General features: G+C 38.7%; 2 protein-coding genes across 5 annotated transcripts; both read left to right on the top strand.

Moving 5' to 3' along the window:
• Positions 1-305: 305 nt before the first annotated feature.
• LOC108900575 (glucagon-1) lies at positions 306-3,015 on the top strand. The gene is made up of 6 exons (XM_018701702.2): positions 306-468; positions 563-669; positions 1,290-1,445; positions 1,815-1,931; positions 2,374-2,517; positions 2,611-3,015. Exons 2-6 carry the CDS (start codon positions 572-574, stop codon positions 2,633-2,635), a joined length of 540 nt encoding a protein of 179 aa, XP_018557218.1. The 5' UTR covers positions 306-468; positions 563-571; the 3' UTR covers positions 2,636-3,015.
• Positions 3,016-3,166: 151 nt separating this feature from the next.
• LOC108900601 (ATP-binding cassette sub-family C member 4) lies at positions 3,167-18,772 on the top strand. Of its 4 annotated transcripts, none has more exons than XM_051066014.1 (28): positions 3,167-3,347; positions 4,088-4,179; positions 4,589-4,633; positions 4,857-4,918; positions 5,243-5,327; positions 5,625-5,692; positions 7,738-8,022; positions 8,469-8,527; positions 8,750-8,791; positions 9,912-10,053; positions 10,451-10,520; positions 12,603-12,652; positions 13,170-13,380; positions 13,496-13,633; positions 13,772-13,809; positions 13,935-14,041; positions 14,145-14,291; positions 14,422-14,625; positions 14,723-14,809; positions 15,165-15,428; positions 15,998-16,032; positions 16,319-16,381; positions 16,469-16,528; positions 16,752-16,795; positions 17,198-17,431; positions 17,517-17,578; positions 17,683-17,715; positions 17,845-18,772. In XM_051066014.1, exons 12-18 carry the CDS (start codon positions 12,615-12,617, stop codon positions 14,571-14,573), a joined length of 831 nt encoding a protein of 276 aa, XP_050921971.1. In that variant the 5' UTR covers positions 3,167-3,347; positions 4,088-4,179; positions 4,589-4,633; positions 4,857-4,918; positions 5,243-5,327; positions 5,625-5,692; positions 7,738-8,022; positions 8,469-8,527; positions 8,750-8,791; positions 9,912-10,053; positions 10,451-10,520; positions 12,603-12,614; the 3' UTR covers positions 14,574-14,625; positions 14,723-14,809; positions 15,165-15,428; positions 15,998-16,032; positions 16,319-16,381; positions 16,469-16,528; positions 16,752-16,795; positions 17,198-17,431; positions 17,517-17,578; positions 17,683-17,715; positions 17,845-18,772. The 4 variants fall into 4 exon arrangements, with proteins under 4 accessions (XP_050921971.1, XP_050921972.1, XP_050921973.1 ...); XM_051066015.1 differs by having other exon boundaries at positions 8,642-8,791; XM_051066016.1 differs by lacking the exon at positions 7,738-8,022.
• The last annotated feature ends 510 nt before the right edge of the window (positions 18,773-19,282 follow it).

Raw genomic sequence — 19,282 nt, 5'->3', positions numbered from 1 at the left:
CTGCCACTGATGCAAAAAACACTCAATATTTCCCATCTTTCAAATTTGTTCGGAAAGAACCCACAAATACTGACTCACCTCCCAGATACGATTGCACACATATCACTTCCCATGATGACACAGTAGCACATTAAAGCATCTCCCCTACTTTCTGTTAAACAGGATGAAATGCGATTGTTTGATCTTAACACCTAAGTACCAGCTGGCATCACGCATGAATGACATCTTTCCTCTCTGAACAAATGCTCTGGTTGTTCATTCGACCAATGAGCCAGGGCCCGTGTCTAATGGGTTGAGAGTAACAGGTGGACCTGGCAGAGTGGTAAAATTGGTCCACCTGAGCAGAGTCATCCTCCTCCACCTCTTACAGTATATAAGACCACAAAGTAGGAGAACCCAGTTAGATACAGACACCAGCAACAAGCAGTGGAACTACCTGCACAGTTCTTTGGAGAGAAAGAAGAAACGGTGAGCTGTGTTTTGCTGCTCATCTTCAGCTGTCTGATTGAATATGCAGTGTTTTTTAAGCTAAATGTGTGCTGCGTGCTGTTCTGTGGCATAGGTTATAACCATGAAAAGCATCTACTCCCTGGCTGGCATCCTTCTGGTCCTCGGCTTCGTCCACAGCAGCTGGCAGGTTCCTCTGCTCGAGGCTGATGACAGCTCAAGGTACAGAAATCCCATCTAAACGTCACCTAGTTATGTTTTTGTTTAAGGGACCACAGGTTCTACTGCTTTGAGTTCCTCTGTGTGCAGAAAATGGAAGCAGTGGGTTATGTGCTCTACATCCTCTCATTCTCTTGTTCCTGAGCGACTGCTGCTGCGAATGTGGATCATGAAATTTCTATAATACAGAAAATTGTAAGAAAATGGGAGAAATATCTGAAAATGTAAAAAATTATTATGCTTCACACCTGTGGTGCAAATACATTTAAAAGATACAGATGGAGCATCATATTGACAAATCATACTAAATATGATTGGTCTCTTCAGTTACATTTTTAGGTGTAATTGCATCTGAATAAAATAAATATTCTATATTCTTTAAAAGCAAATGGGAGCCCAAATTTGGACAAATGGAAAAACAAACTGCATCTCTCTTCTGTTTCCGTAAATGCTTACTGGGCTTCACAGTGTTGGGACACACCTTTATTTTTCTTGTTTTCCTTCTTTCTTTTTTTTTACTTATACAAAATGACATGCATGTATACAGTGTATTTACAATGGCAGTTATTTGTCGTATAAAAAGGCCATGTGTGTCATATTTCTAAGATTTTTCTGTACTGCAGTTTCGAGGCAGACGACACGTTAGTGGCTGAGCCGAGGGAGCTGTCGAACATGAAGAGACACTCAGAGGGAACTTTCTCAAACGACTACAGCAAATACCTGGAGGACAGGAAGGCACAGGACTTTGTTCGGTGGCTGATGAACAACAAGAGGAGTGGGTCAGTGTGGAATCCATTCAATACATTTTTCATATAAATTATACCATATGTTTTTTTGTAAAAAGCGCTGGCTTATTTTTCTTAAAGTAAAAATAGTCCACCATAATAAAAGTCAAAATCCTACAGAAGTATTATTAGCATAGCAAAAGCCAAAATTCTTATTCTGCACTAAAATGTCTCCTGTTACTGGTACATTCATTATACTGTATATCTGACATTATAATTGTTAATACATCATCTGTTGTAGCTGAACCTTTTTTTTAATCTTCAACATTGTGATATGTTTCTTAATCACGTTATATATAAACTCTTCATCTGTAACTTGTAACCACAACTGTGAGGTAAGTGAGTGTCACTGTGTGTTTTCAGATCTGCAGAAAAGCGCCACGCAGATGGGACCTTCACCAGTGATGTGAGCTCTTACCTCAAGAACCAGGCAATCAAAGACTTTGTTGACAGGCTCAAGTCTGGACAAGTCAGAAGAGAGTAGGCTGTCCCTTCTTTCTTCTACTACAGTACCAAAACCCCTAATGGCCTGCCTGCCTGTGTCTGATTCCACCATGACAAGACAGACAGAGAGATGTTGAGTCAGAGGGAAAGAGCTAATCAACTGCCTCTTGTGCCACTTCACCTTTTTTCCTTTCTTTGCTTTGTTTCTTGACGTTTCTTGTGGTTGTGCCTAAATAAATCACCTGAACTTGTTGCACTGCGTTGATTAATATATTACCCCGTGCGATGATTGCGTGAGACGATCATATCTGACACAGAACATGCAAGAGACAATGATCATAACAACACGAAATCACAAAGATAGCAATGATAAGAATGATGATTTTTTTTTTTTTTTGAGGAGCAACCGTTTCCACACTGTGGGGTCACTAACCCTTAGTGGGCAGTGTTTACATTGTGTGCCTGTGTACATACTCAGATCTGAAAAGGACAGGTGGGGTGAAACGCTCAGCAGGAGGCATGTAGATGGAAGCTTCACCAGTGACGTCAACAAGGTGCTTGACTCCATGGCTGCGAAGGAATATTTACTCTGGGTCATGACCTCCAAGCCCTCAGGAGAAAGGTAAAACTGAGTCACATGACTGAACTGATAATTGTTTGAGGTCTGTTTTTACTCTTCAGGCCAGGTGTGATTTTTATCTTCTCTCTTTTGCAGTAAGAAAAGACAAGTGGACCAATGAGACTCACACTAAGGGAACCATCTGTGCACTGTATACTAAGCCATACACAGGAGGAACAGAAAGCCATACTGCTTTGCATGTTGTAATGTCACCACTATATTTAAATTTGTAAGTCTTTTTTTTTTACTTCATAACTATATGTGATGCAAAGGTACAAAACTACTACTCGTCTGTGGTGTTTGTGGTGCACCAGGGAGAAGAAGTGAAATTCAGGACATATTTTTTCTACAATTTTAAATTATTTTCTATATTTATAAGGTGAAAACAAGAACACAAAAAGTGAAATCTCAGGTAGATAGATAGATAGACAACACGTGTGGTGTAGTTGGTTTTCATTGTATTTTATCAATCCGCTCTGCAAAATAAAGAATTTCATTGTGTGTGTGTGTGTGGCAGCAGTTCATCACTTCGTCACTGTCTTGTCTGATTCAATTCAATTCTGAACCTGGTATGTTGGCTGGTATTTTTCTGCCAACAAATCCCATGGAGAGACTGAAGCCACATTTCACCTTTCACCTTTGTATCCCTCCGCCACGCCCTCCCCATTGGATGTTTTGTTTGAAGAGCAGAGAGGCAGAGAAACGAAGTCGAAAAACAGATTTAAACCAAACGTAATTACCGAAAGAAGAAAGAAGCACGGATGCCAAAACAAGTTATGAAGCTATTTTTTGTCGAACACGAGTGAGGCTGGATGCTGAACACACCTGCGAAGGTAAGGCTAAGGAGGTAGCTAACTAGCTAGCGGGCCAGCGTTAGCATTAGCTCGTTAAACGTGGGTTAGAATATGTTTGTGTTACAATATGTCTCTGTGTGACAGAGGCGTCCCTGACATGAGTTGTGGACCCCCAACCAGCCAGTCACGATGACGTTGTAGGCAGTTTGAAGACAATCCAATTCTAATCTTGGTCAATGAAGAATGACACAGTGAAGCTCTGTGCCGTCTGAGAGAAATGTTTACGGTCAGGGAGTTAACGAAGGTCAGTTACTTTGTACTGCTTCAGATGTTAAAACAGATTAGTGGTCTAACTAGTTATTAATGGTTTCGACACAGTCTGCAGTGCAGTGCACGGCTGTCGCTGATTGCTGTAACTCCAGCCACATGATTGGTACAGTCTTAAATGTCTGTCAAGAAAAAGTTGTATTGCAATCACAGCGAGTCTTCGTACAATGAAGATGTTTCGTTAATATTTTGTTAAATGTTCAGTAATGTAATGTTCATTTCCTCCAGGTGTCACCACTGTCTCCATGATCACCGAGACGGTTCAAGTGGTGTTTATGTTCAGTTTATGTTCTCGTATAATCGTATATTCTCTGCAAATAAAATGTCAAATTGAAGTTGTAAACTGTAAACCTAATAATATTCACTTTCATACAATATTAATCCTTTATCAGTCAGTTTCAGCTGTAATAGGCAGTAGTGTATTGATTATTTTCCTTTGTATGTTTCTCCAGGTGACACCACATTTTCCAGGATTGCAGAGATGGGTCACTGAGAGTCTTTGAACACTGAAGAAGTTCTTTGAGACTAAGATTGAGGCATCCGGGTAATTCACAAACAGCTTTACATCAACAGTCCAAGTATTGATGTTTCTTTTCAGTGTTCAGTATATCAGAAGTATGTAGATGTAAGTCATTACTAGAAGTAGTTTGTAAGGCATAAAAATGTCAAAGCATAGTATATACAATAGTATGTTGTTAAAAATACCATGGTATAGTAAGGCATGCAAAGCCATCAGATATATATACAAGACAGGATGTAACAATATGAACAGTACTGTGTATTTAGTTAAATAGTTTCAGCTATAATATGCAGTAGTGTGTTGATCATAGAATTTAGAAGCTCTGCTGTGGACATATGGAAACTCTCAACGATCGTTTCGTTCTGTTATCGCGCGTTTATATCGCGTGGCTCACGTTGTCTTTGTTGTTGTTTGTTACACTTGTGTTTTCCAGGTTTACTGCTTCAGCCGCTGCAGCCTGGACACAAACACCAAACAGGTATGTGTCCTGACAAGCTCGATTACGAATCTTAGTCACAGTGTTATTCTTCAAATCCTTGCTATTTAATGACTTTAGTATTGAATTAGGGCCGGGCGATAAAACCATAACCATATATTTTGAATAGTTGTCACTTCATTTTCTGGGGTTGAACTGTTGATGTGGAATAGCTAGTAGTGTATTGATCTTTTTCCTTTCTATGTTTCTCTTTGACCTCCTCCAGGTGTCTCCACTTGGTCTTTGTACAGTGAACAAGTTCTTTGAGACCAGGACACAGGCCTCCAGGTATTTCACAAACACAAGAGCACTGACACTGTAGATCTTCAGCAACTCATCTCAAGTCTGAATAGTTTGATTTGTCACAAAAACACTTAAATCTTTATTTACATAGATCAAATTTCAATGGATTTCAATGAATTTCAATTTCCATCCACTGCTGTTGTGTGAATATGAGCAGCTTCTTCTAGTTCACACTCTGGTTTCTTTGGAGATTTACTGTTCTATCTTTTGACAGTTTGAAGAATTCAGTACCCAGAAACTCTGTGCTTTTATTTTGATGTGTTAAGAGTCACATCTTTACATTAATGTTTGTTGTGTTTTTCTCCACAGGATTCAAACTGGAACCATGGACCCATCACAGAGAGAAGAGACAGACGTGAAGACAGTGTTACTTTATTCTTTTCACTCTGACTTGGTCATTATCTCAACTGTACTTTGACTCTTTAAACTTTTTGTCTGGAACAAATTAAAGCTACTGTAACTTATCAGTCTGAATTAGGGTTTGTCAACAATGTGGCTGCAAAAATATGGAAACTATATGTATAGTCAGAACAGAATAGAAACCCTTTTGATAATTAGGTTTGACATTGATATACATTAGAGAGAAACGAAGTGTTTTCACTTGAACAACAGGAAACCAACACAGTTTACAGCAGTTAGATGGTGGAGCTCTTTTATTTCATTAACAGCTTCATTCTTTCATCCACTTCAGGTCTTCAGCTGCTGTCGTCTTCTCCTCCTGCACAGACAACAACACGCATTGATCACACAAACTCATCTGTAAGTCCAAATAGTTTTTTACATGACATTTTACTGTTAAATTAAGTGACTTCTGACTAGACTGACAGGTTTTAAAACTTAACAATACTGTGACAGTTTTTGACACTGTACTGTACTGTTACATTTAGTAACTCCTGACTATACTGTGACTTCTTTACTTCTGCATTGCCTTTATATTACAAAGCAGTTCTAAATTTACATTTAACTTTTACCGTTGCAAACTACATCTAGTAACAGATTACTTTGACTTGCTAATTGCTTTTACATTACTTCTATTACACTTCCCTGATACACAGTGCTCTGTGTTGGACAGTGTGTGAATTACCTGGAGGCCTGTGTCCTGGTCTCAAAGAACTTCTTCATTGTACGAAGACTCTGTGAAACATACAGAGGAAAATGATTGATACATTACTACCTATTCCTCATCAACAGTTCAACATTACAGCTGAAACTGAACATTTAACTAAATAGATAGATAGATGACTTTATTCATCCCCGAAGGGAAATTCGGTCGTCACAGTAGTCCATATGTGAATGCAACAAAAATACAACAGTACAAGATAGAATAATATAATAGCATAAAATAGAAAGATATATACACCATAAATAATATGCTATGAATGTGTAAATTGAAAATGCAAAGGGATACAAATATAAAATATAAAAACTAAATGTCAGTGTAGTTAGGAGTAACTAAATGTCACAGTACTGTTAAGTTTTAAGTATAACTTTTGAGTCTATTTTCAAATTAACATCACAAAAGTGATCTTGTAATGCAGAAATGCCAGGTTTTCTCTACTTGCAAATAAAATGTAAAATTGAGGTTGAAAACCCTAACTCTAACCTCTGGCTAATAATATTCACTTTGATACAATATTAAATACAGCAGCAGAATATTCTTTAGAAGTATTTATTTGAGTAACATAATCCTTTATCAGTCACAACAACAGCAATAGAAAAGGGCATCATATATACAAGACTGTGTACACAGTGATAGATTGGATTTGAGTACTGATATTGCACAGTTTGAAATAAGAAGTGAGATGTAAGTCAAAGTAATCTGTTACTAGATGTAGTTTGAAACAGTAAAAGTTAAATGTAACTTTAGAACTAAATTGTCATATAAAAGCAATGCAGAAGTAATAGTAATCCAAAATAGAAATGAAAGTTACAGTATAGTCTGGAGTCACTCAATGTAACAGTACAGTTAAGGTTTAAAACGTGTCAGTCTAGTAAGAAGTCACAAACTGTGAAACTGTGCTGATGAAATTGGGCGTCCTACTCTGGATACCAATCTGTAGGGGCAAGGGGGAACTGGGGTGGCAACCAAATCAATAACCAAACCAATAATACAAGAACACTTTTGTTGTTTTCTTTGTCCAGTTTTGCTTTTAAGAAACTAAGTTCAATCCTGATCTAGCTCTATTTCACTCTTTAAAAAGGAGTGAAGGGGAAATGTATATGCAGGTAGAGTTAATCAGTAAGGAATAACACCTAAGATGGTTAAACAAGTTTCTTTTGTCAGTTGCTACTCCAGCCCTACTATCCCCTGTTGTCTTTTCAGCATACGAATCACGGCAGCACTGTTTTTTTTTCTGCACTGCGATTGGGTGTCTTGTAAACATAGTGTGTGTGTTGTGAGTGGGTAGAATAGCAGCGACATCTTGTTGTCAAAGATGCGGTCAGTAAGGGAGCACAGCTTGAGGATGCAGTGGCCTTTTGGTCCCTGTGTGGTTATGTATTTCTGTGTCTTTTGTGTGTGTGCGCATATGTGTATGCGTCCATGTGATTAACTTAACCAGGGTTGCCAGCGTGCAGAGCGAACCAGGCCCTGATGTCATCAAGCTTTTAAACTTGCAGCGACTACTCTCCAGCTATGTCGTTTCTGTAGCTTTGCATTGCTGTCCAGTGCTGCGCTCGGCTTTGTGATCTAGAAACAAAGGGACAGACGGCTATCGTTGAAATATTAATTTGGTAAATCAGTTTGTTAATACCTCCACGGTCTTCACTCGGAGCGAACAACTTCCGCGAATTCAACTAATCAGAAGCGATTAGGCGGAGCAGAATCAGTCGACCAATCAGCGTTTCGTATGCTGACGTTGGTCGACGTTGGCTGGCGTGTGACGTCATCGTTCTGGACCTCGAGGAGGAGAGCAGGTCGGTGGAGGAACAATGGCGAACAGTCGAGTGAAAATGGAGATTAAAATCAACGTTTTACGCCATCGTTTTTACCTGGGGTTGTTGTCGCTGTGAGAAACTTTGTTGCCGAAGAAGCGCGGATGTTACAACGAGCCAGTTACAACACACGCCGAGCTCACCTGCAGCAGGAGGTAAGGCTAACAAGCTAACTAATTAGCGGCGTGCGTTAGCATTAGAATTAGCATTAGCCATTGCTTCTAATCATATCTGTTTTTATCGCCAGTTTTTTGTGTATGTTTGTAACGGGGACGGATGAAAACACCGGTTCCATTATATATCGTCGTACATAACAGAGTTTAGCGTCGTTGGCGTTGCATATTATCAGTTTCAATAATCATTATTTATTGTCCTTGTAAACAGGAATTGTCGTCCTGAAAGACAATATAATGCAGGCTGTTGTAATTGTAGACTGCATACGGAAACACGCAGTGTTAATGAACGTGAAGTTCATGAAGAACAGAACAGCATTACATTCATGTGATTGTGATTATTCTGTACATTTCTTCAGTGATTAGTTGATTAAAAAATAATGATATTGCAGTTAATGTGATTAATTTCTTATTTGTTGGTTCTTCAGGAGGTGAGGACAATAAACAACCATCACCAATAAACAAGAGGCCAGAAGATCCAGGACAGGTAATTTAACAACAGCATCACATCAAGTGAGAGATACAGAGCACCGACGTTACACCGCTCTGGTTTGATAAGAGTAAGAGTAAGAGTAATTTCATTCTTTAATTTGACTTTAAGGTAAAGACAGAAACAAATGAACAGTGGACACGCGTGCAGGCATTTTTGACGATACGTTTTACGAGGTTGTTGAGGATCTTAATTCCGATTCTTCTGCGTCGTATCCAGGGGGACGAGACGGGACTCGGCTCCTGCCGCCGTCACGGAGAGGTATGTTTTTCTCAGCGTAGGAACCAATGAAACACACCAAGTATGCAACCAGACAAATAATGTGTTTTTGAAAAAAAGACAAAAAATGTGCATCAAAAATGGTCATAGTGTAGCAAGGCGTGAAAACCACTCCAAAAATGTCATAGTGTAGTATGAATAGAATAGAATAGAATGCCCTTTATTGTCATTTTACTAAAAGTACAATAAAATTGGAGAGGTCCTCCTGAAGAGTGCAAACATAAAAATATACAGAAACAAAAAATATATATATAGAAATATAGATATACAAAAACAGTGCAACTCTATATACAATGAGGTATAGGCGTGAATGTCAATATATTGCACAGGTGTGTTGTATTGCACAGGACGGCATATCATAGTATAATAAGGCATCAAAAACGCTCAAAAAATGTCACAGTATAACTTTTGAGTCTGTTTTCAAATTAATATCATAAAAGTGATCTTGTAATGCAGTTGTAATGCAGTCACAACAACAACAATAGAAAAGGGCATTATATATATCTACAAGACAAGCTGTAACAATATGAACAGTATAAACAGGACTGTGTACACAGTGATAGATTGGATTTGAGTACTGATATTGCACTGTTTGAAATAAGAAGTGAGATGCAAGTCTCACGCAAGTAATCTGTTACTGGATGTAGTTTGAAACAGTAGAAGTAATACACTGTGTTCCAAATTATTATGCAAATGATATTTTTTCTCTGATTTTGCTATATAGTAAATGCAAATGACACTCAGCATAATTTTCAAGTCATCAACTGTTAGAATATAATTCAAATGTTTTTGAACAAACCTCCCAATGATAATAGTATTTTTTTCAAAAATAAAAAACTTAAAATGCACTGTTCCAAATTATTACACAGAACAGAGTTTCAAAACATTTTATAGGTTGTAAAGAACTGAAAATGGGCATTTGTTGACTTTGCAGCATTAGGAGGTCATATTTACTGACATCAAAAGCTATTTCAATCAAAAACGTCTTCACAGGTCAAGTTACATTTTAACATAGGACCCCTTATTTGATAGCTGCTTCACAATTCTTGCATCCATAGAACATGTGAGCTATTGAAGAGTTTCTGCTTGAATTTCTTTGCAGGAGGTCTCGTAACAGCAACGCCCCGTACAAGAAGGGCCAGCGTCGTCTCCAACCGCTGAGAAGACCGAGGTTCTTCGTAGCGAATAAGCCGGTCAGGCGGGCCGGCTCCGTCCCGGACTGCTCTTTGGACTCCATCGAGGAGGTGGGTGAGGGGAGGATGTTTGCCTCATGTATTTTTGACGGTACATTTCACAACTGCACAGAGAGTTGTTTTTCTAATGCTGATTGCTGCACTTTAACTTTGTTACTTCTGTTCTATTTTCCTATTTTGGTCACCCTTGTTTCTCGCTGCTGTAACGTGAATTTCCCACAAGTGGGATAAATAAAGTCTATCTAATCTAATGTAATAGTAATTCAAAATAGAAATAAAAGCCACTTTATAGTAAGTTGTCAGTACCATAAGGCATAAAAATATTTAGTTAAATGTTCAGTTTCAGCTGTAATGTTGAATACTTTTCTGTGTTTTGGTAAAGTGACGATTAGGAATAGGTAGTAGCGTATTGATCATTTTATGCACGTTTCTCTTCAATTTCCTCCAGGCGTCTCCACGATCGCGGAGAGTCTTTATACAATGCAGAAGGTCTGTGAGACCAGGACAGAGGCCTCCAGGTAATTCACAACTTTACACAATCTGTCCAACTCAGCACTGACATTAAACTGTTTATGTTGAATACTGAGTATCAGAAAAGTGTAATAATAAGAGTAACCTGTACTAAAAAAACTCTCAAAAAGTGTCACAGTATAACTTAGGAGTGTATATTTAAATTAATATCATAAAAGTGATCTTCCAATGCCAAATCTTCTCTACTTGCAAATAGAATGTAAAATTGTGGCTAAAACAAACCCTAAGCCTAACCTCTGGCTAATAATTAGGGCCCGAGCAACAAGTTGCAAGGACCCTATTGTTTTCGTTTGGTTTATTAGTTTTTTCATTATTTTTTTTTCTTTTTTTCCCGCCGACAAAATGGCCGTTATGAGGGCCTAACGCGTCAGGCACGGCAAAAAATTACATAATTTAGGATTCTTGAGCATGGGCGTGGCAAAGTGGCCTCAATAGCGCCACCTAGGTTTTTTAATTGAACAGCCCCTCAAGCTTGTTGCACCTAAAAATTTGTACTATAATGTAACATCCGAAGATGCACCATAGAGCCATATTCTAAACCCAAGAGGAAGTCTATCATTTTGATTCAAAGGTCAACAATTTTCTGATATTTTGCCATTTCCAGGGGTTGGGAATTTTTATAACCCTCCTGGACATTTTATCCAATTGACTTCAAAATTTAGAATTACATTATTAAGATGTAGAAGATATTAAATTGAGTTTTCATTGAAGGGGCGTACCCATTGTGGCCCCTCAAAGTGGGATCACTGGCCACGGAAGCAGTAGTTGCATTGAACTTGCTGCAGTTCAGCCATACTTTGTCCAAACTGCAGCAAAGTTTACAGTATTGTTAATGGTCCCTATCTGCACACATCCATATGTCAATATTCATACAATTGTTGTAGCGCCATCTATTCAGAATAGGACATGACATATTTCATGGTGTGATGTGCAGTTACAAGCAGGGTGACCGGATTCACATTAAATGTTGTCAAGACCTCCTTAAGGCCTTGAGGATAAATTCTTGTGAAAATTGTGAGTTTTTGTTGAAGCGTGTGCCTGTTCTGGCCTGTCAAAGTTTGATATTTGACAGCTGTGAGAGCTGTCATTTTTTTTGGAGCAGTTCACTGCTTTGTCCTATAGATGGAGCCATTGTATTACTTTCTGATGGCTTTTTGGGAGGGGGTATCTGTGTGTGTGTGTGGATTGATGCTGTCTTTACAGTTTGGTTTTGATCAGTTAGGAAATTTCACACGGGGTCAGCTGATTTTTTCGCGTTACTCAGTGTACGGCGACAGGAAAAGTGCACATCTACATCCACCGGCGTCGAGGTGAACCAGCTGAATATAAGCCACTCAAGTTGACGACAAGTGCATTGAAAAGTAAAAGCTGCTGGCCTTTACCTTTTCTTTGTCAAAGCGCCTGTTCGGCCAGTAGTTAGTAGGGTAATATTTTCAGCATTGTCCACAGTCTCATGACATGTTTAACACGAAGCACAGCACGCTGGTTAAGCTCATGGCAAACTGTTACTAACAGCTAAAATGAAAGCTTGTCTGTATGTAGTCTAACTGGTTAGTTTGTCACTAATCTCCAAATTTTGCAAATTGTTGTAGACTTTACTCTCTTAGTCAAACATGCCCACCAACATTTTAGATTTCTGTCCAGTGAGATATTGAGTTTACTGTGATGTTACTGTTGCTGTTCTAGAAACATAGTTTAGAGAGGCGTACCACCCAAAGAACAGCGACTCCATAGTGAAACGCAGTGCTGGGAATATTATGCTGCAGGGATGCTTCAGTATATCTTGGAAGTGGGAATTGTTGCAAAAAATGATAAACAGCACTGTGTACACAGTGATAGATTGTATTTAAGTATTGATATTGCACTGTTTGAAAAAAGAAGTAAGATACAAGTCAAAGTAATGTAAAATAGAAATAAAAGTGACTTTGTAGTAAATTGTCAGTGCAATAAGGTATAAAAATATTTTCTTAAATGTCAAATATGTTTCTGTGTTTTTGTAAAGTGTCGATTAGGAATAGGTAGTAGCGTATTGATCATTTTATGTATGGTTTTTCTTTGATTTCCTCCAGGTGTCTCCATACATGCAGAAGTTCTTTGAGACCAGGACAGAGGCCTCCAGGTAATGCACAAATAACTTTTTATTTCATTTAAAGTGTTGAGTATGCAGTATATTGGAAAAGTGACGTACTTGTGTTAGGCAGAGCATTGATTGTTGTTTATGTTTAGTTTTTGCTGAAAATATATGTAAGCTGATAATACAGTATATATGTGTGTAGAAAAGGAAGAAATGAATGGTATGGATTTTTGATCATTTAGAGTTGTATTTTGTGGGAGTGAGTGGTGTGTATGGTTGAAAGTTGTGTGAAGTAGATTTGGTTCATAGTTCAAAATGTGATTTTAATAAAGGGGTTTTGTTTGTTTGAAACACTTGTCCAATAAATATTGGATGAGAGAAGCAGGTGTTGTAGACGTTCTGGTTCAGCCATAATGGTTAGTATTCATTAAGGGAGTGACGATACTCTCAGCTGAAGACAATACACAATAACGAAACGAGCTGACTGTCGGTCACAGAGAGATTTAATGTACATATAGAACAACTAGTTCTGTACTTATTATCTTAAAAATTTTCACATAAGCTGCTGTTGGAAGTTTGGTTATTGTTTAACCACGTACATGGAGCTGCAGCGGTCTGGAGTGGACTTCACCTCCCTGCTGAAGAAAGAGGAGGAAGAGGAGCAACAGCTGCCTCCTTCAGACGTCCCCACCAGGAGCAGAACTCTGTCCCAGAATTCAGTGCTCTCTCAGTCCTCCTCTGTGCAGTCGGTCAAAGATGGAGACCAATTACCGGTTGGTACATTATCTTTATTATTTTCATTTTCACTTCATTATTATCAGTATGCCGTGGAATCTCTAAAACTGTGCACAGTGATCATGATGAGTTGATCCAGAGTTGTCCTCACAGGCAGAGCCGGTGCAGACGGTGGTAGAGGAGAGTCGAGCTGAGGGAACCATCGGAGTGAGTCTGTACGTCAAATTTCTAAGAGCTGGAGCAAGCATCTTTACTCTGCTTGTTGTCTTACTGGTCAACCTCCTGGCTCAGGTACGCAAGAAGACACAGAGAAAACTAATTATTTTTAGAATTATTTCACTTTCTACATGTTTGCTCACTGAGAGAATGTGAAAGAAGTGATGACATGAGAAGTATAAATCCTTTACGATTACCTCTTTCCCCTTGTAGGTAGCATACATCATGCAGGACTGGTGGCTAGCTTACTGGTCAGTATGAAAACCATTAAGAAGACATAATTCTCCTCAGTGTATTTAGGTATTTTATTTATTTTTATTTGTATTTATTTGTATTTATTTTTTAAGTCATTTCATACTTGTTTCTGACTGATCAGGGCTGATGAGCAAGAGAAGCTCGGTGATTATAACAGCACTATCATCCACAACGGACAGAACATCACCAAAGAGCTGGACACAGCTTTCTACCTGGGCGTTTATGGGGGTAACCTGAAAACACACTATGTTATTTACTCTGCTCAGTGTGTCTCCTGCACTGTGTGTACTGTGTGATGTGTCAGTCAGGTAAAAGAGGATATTTTTTACAGGTTTGACAGCAGCCGTCATCGTTTTTGGCTTCATGAGGAATCTGCTCCTGTTCAATGTGCTGGTGAGGTGCGCACAGGCTCTGCACAACTGCATGTTCAACTCCATCCTCAGAACACCTGTGCGCTTCTTTGACATCAACCCCATCGGTGAGCAAAAGTTTACACATCAGCGCATTTGGCAAAAAGCATAAACTGACTGACTTAAGAAAAAGATGTCATCTCGAGTGCTTGGTTTACAGTTCAGTAGTTTGATGATCTGTGTTCTGTCTCACCTCAGGAAGAGTTCTCAACAGGTTCTCTAAGGACATCGGTCAGCTGGATTCTAACTTACCGTGGACCTTTGTGGACTTCATCCAGGTGAGGACAGATGTCAGAGCACTGACGCAGCAGCTCATTCAATTCACACAATCAATCACACACCCATCCTGAGGAAGAACCGCATCCTCATCATCGACGAGGCCACGGCCAACGTGGACCCCAGGTACTGTGGCTCACATCTCATTGACAGGATCACACTGACAGAATTCTTGTACTAATGTGCAGGGAACTGTGTGTGCTGTGTCTGTCTCATGATCCAGAAAACCATACGAGACAAGTTCAGAGAATGTACCGTCCTCACCATCGCTCATCGTCTCAACACCATCATAGACAGTGACCGCATACTGGTGAGTACAAAGAGATATACTTTAGATCATGTGATTTATGCGTCTACAGCTGCTGGTGTAAAGTGCTGCTACTGTCTTACACGCAGGACTAAGACAGCAGCATAACAGATGCTGACTGTAAACAGCCTTAAACAGCTACATCACTGCTGCAAATGAGAACTTTTGTCCACTAGAGGGCAGCAGTCCTTTTTACTGAAAAGTAAGATCTTTTAAAGTTACTTTTAAAAATTGAAAAGCTCATAAATACACTAAACTCTGCAAATTCAACAGAGGACAGTTATTTAGTTTAACTTGAAAGGTGACGTGAAATCATATACTCCTCATATACTAATCACAAATGTGATTTTGTGTCCAGGTTTTAGATGCAGGGAAAATCCACGCATATGATGAGCCTTACACCCTCCTTCAAGATCCAGAATGTGTCTTTTATAAAATGGTGCAGCAGACGGGCAAGCAAGAGGCAGCAGCCACCCTGCCTCTGGTGAAGCACAGAGGGCCTCATCCACTCCAGCTGGCGAGGAGACTGAGGAGGACAGAAGATTTGCAGAGGCTCCACCCTCACTGTGGCCTTGAATGGCTGAGCAAATCTAACAAATGACAGCAGCAGAAGTTTGATGTTGTATGTTGTTTCCTTGAGATTTACTGTTGTACAAACATGTTCCAGCCTTTACAAACAGTATGAAAAGGAGATTTTACTACTAAAATGTTCTGGTCATGTGTATTCACTCCACTGACTTGAGAGTTCACAGAGAGGAAGGTTGTGTTTTACATGTGTCATGACTATCAGACATGTTATTACTTTGTTTTTTTCAACTGCCAGTTTGTACATTTGTTATGTCAAATACTACATAAACCTTAATCTGTTGATGTCCTTTGGATCAGAATCGTGTTTCGTAGGGCAAACAGGAACAAAGTCCGCAATTTTTTGTCGAACAGTGAGTCGAGTGACACTTTTTGAATGTTGCCTTCATTCTCAGGTCCAAATGAGAAAAGTAACATGTAATGGTAAAAGCTATCTAAGCTAAAGCAGAAACAATGTAAACAAAGTTAAAACAATGCAGAAGTAGTAGTAGTAGACTGCTAGCGGTCGTAAAAAACAAACAAAACACCACATCATCAAAAATGTCAGAGTTTAGACTGAAGCCTCCAGGTAATTCACACACACCCTTGTGTTTTTCTCTTTCACAGAGAGAAGAGGCAGACGATGAAGATGTTTCCAGAAGGTCAGTGTTTATTCTTTTTAGTCTGACCCTCTCATGAAGGCTGTTTGTACTATGTACTATGACGTTATTTTATTATTTGTTTTTGAGTGTTGTTCTTTTCTTACTGTAATATGTAACCACTGTCCAATAAATCCAATCTATCACTGTGTACACAATCCTGTTCATATTGTTACAGCTGTCTTGTATATATAATGCCCTTGTCTATTGTTGTTGTTGTTGTTGATTATGTTACTCAAATAAATACTTCTAAAGACGCTGAGTATTCAATTTCACCATTATACTATAGACGCCTGGGCTCCCACTGTGAGTACACCAACATCAGGAAGGGAAGGCTTCTGATCTGAGTGAGGTAATTTTAAGCAGAGATGTCTTGATGCAATTTCTATGATTGTTAAGTATTTAAGAATATAAGTTAACAGGAATGACTGTTTCTCAGCTGCAGTGACCTCCTTCAGACTGTGGCGAGAAGAAATGAAGTTCTGCCCCCCCCAATCAGGTAGCGTGTGTCGACATGACAATGACATTAATTATTCTACGCACAGTATATTTTGATGTGGTCTAGCGTTGTATTTATCACTCACTCGTCAGCCTGTGTTGTCATATATGAGCCTCATTGTGCAATGTGAACAGTTCAACCAATTCTACTCTTGTATACTGTAGTTTAGTCTTGTTCTTGCCGTTGATATAATGCATCATTATTGTGTCTCCGAAAATTTCAGCTGTCCACGCACCGGAGGGTCCTGTTCACTCTTCACCGCAAACTGTGAGTACGTTTGTCTGCCGCAGCTTTACAAAACTCAATTACTGCCGAGTCTTACTGCGGCCACGTTAGCCGACGCTTGGAGTCGAACCCGTGCTCTTTGAGTTGTTAAGCCGATGCTTGTCGGTGTGAGCTAATCTGCCAGACGACATGCCGTTAGTATCTGCTCTATGTCATAGCATAGCGACCCATGCCGTTAGCATCTGCTCTATGTCATAGAACTCTTTAACTTTAAACCAAACTAACGAAACGAGAAAGAACATAAGCAGTTGCACCTCAAACTTCATTCAGTAGTCTAGAAGTAGTAGTTTTGTAAGAGTTTTCTGTTGTTGTGTTCATTCTGTTCTGTAAAATTTCAGCTGGTTGTCTCTTATTGTTTCATAACCCCTTCTTTACACCTCTCAGAAACGCCGGGTGGGACGGACCCCACCCGACCCCCCCGTTGCTCCATCGCACCGTGAGGTCCCCTTCGCCACTGGACGGCTCTTCACCCCAGTCTGCTGGCAGCTGTGGGACGCGAACCAGCTCCCGGAGGAGCTGCTTCTGACGTTGCAGCGCAACGCTTATCCCACTACACTACCAGAGGCCGGGGCACTCGGGGAAGCTCACACACAGCCTTTCAATCAGCTAGTGGGCAAAGTGAGTATCTTCTACTGCGTGTCATTATTTTGACATGTTAAGAGTCACATCTTTACATTAATGTTTGTTGTGTTTTTCTCCACAGGATTCAAACTGGAACCATGGACCCATCACAGAGAGAAGAGACAGACGTGAAGAAGTTGTCAGGTCAGTGTTTTCACTTGAACAACAGGAAACCAACACAGTTTACAGCAGTTAGATGGTGGAGCTCTTTTATTTCATTAACAGCTTCATTCTTTCATCCACTTCAGGTCTTCAGCTGCATTGATCACACAAAGTCATCTGTAAGTCCAAATAGTTTTTTACATATTAGACTCCTGACAGTTTTAATATTTGACTGTACTGTTACATTTTATTGTATCAGATTACTTTGACTTGCATCTGATTCTGCTTATTGCTCTTTCCTGATACAGTGTGTCTCAAAGATCTTCTTCATTGTACAAAGACTCTGGACAAAGTGGAGACACCTGGAGGAAACATACAGAGGAAAATGATCAATACACTACTCATCAACAGTTCAACATTACAGCTGAAACTGAACATTTAACTAAATATTTTTATGCCTGACTATGAAGTGACTTATTTCTATTTTGGTTTACTATTACTTCTACCATTACATACTACTTCTTAAAAACTACATCTAGTAACAGATTACTTTGACTTGTATCTCACTTCTTATTACAAACAGTGCAATATCAGTACTCAAATCCAATCTATCACTGTGTACACAGTCTTGTATATATAATGCCCTTTTCTATTGTTGTTGTTGTGACTGATTATGTTACTCAAATAAATACTTCTAAAGAATATTTTGTTACTGTGACATTTTACAACAGTTTTGTGATGCTTTACAGACATTTTCAATTATATTTTGGATCACTGTTACTTCTGCATTGCTTTTATATTACTTTTACCATTACCTCTAATATTAGATTGCTCTACCATTCTACTGTTTTTCTTATTACATTTTACTTCTAAATCTAAATCTACTGATTACTTTAACTAACTAATGCTAATCAGCTGAAACTGAACATTTAACTAAATATTTTATGCCTGCCTTACTTCTACTGTTACTTCTAAAATTAGATTACTTTTACCATTACATACTACTTTTACATTTAACTGTTTCAAACTACATCTAGTAACAGATTACTTTGACTTGTATCTCACTTCTTATTACAAACAGTGCAATATCAGTACTCAAATCCAACTATCACTCTGTACACAGTCCTGTTTATACTGTTCATATTGTTACAGCTTGTCTTGTGTGTATATATAATGCATTTTTGTTGTTGTGACTGATAAAAGGATTGTTACTCAAATAAATACTTCTAAAGAATATTTTGACACTCTGTTTAATATTGTATGAAAGTGAATATTATTAGCCAGAGTTTTACATTTTATTTGAAAGTAGAGAAACTTGGCATTTCTGCATTACAAGATCACTTTTGTGATATTACTTTGAAAATAGACTCAAAAGTTACACTTGAAACTTTACTGTGACATTTAGTTACAGTTTCTGACACTATACTGACAGGTTTTAACAGTTTGACACCTTACTATACTGACATTTTACAACAGTTTTGTGATGCCTTAATATACTGAACTGACAGTTTTTGACACTATACTGTGACATTTTGGATCACTGTTAATACATATTACATTTTACAGATTACTTCTATTATTACACTTTGCTGATACACTAAATACTGAACATAAACAAACAAATGTCTGTGTTGGACAGTTAATATATGTCAGTCTCTCTTCTCAAAGAAGTTCTTCATTGTACGAAGACCAAGTGGAGACACCTGGAGGAAATCAAAGAGAAACATAGAAAGGAAAATGATCAAT

The sequence above is a fragment of the Lates calcarifer genome, linkage group LG7_2, assembly GCF_001640805.2.
Source record: "Lates calcarifer isolate ASB-BC8 linkage group LG7_2, TLL_Latcal_v3, whole genome shotgun sequence".
NCBI classification, from domain to species: Eukaryota; Metazoa; Chordata; class Actinopteri; family Centropomidae; genus Lates; species Lates calcarifer.
Note: the sequence above shows the minus strand (reverse complement) of the source record. Positions and strands in the feature narration are given on the sequence as shown.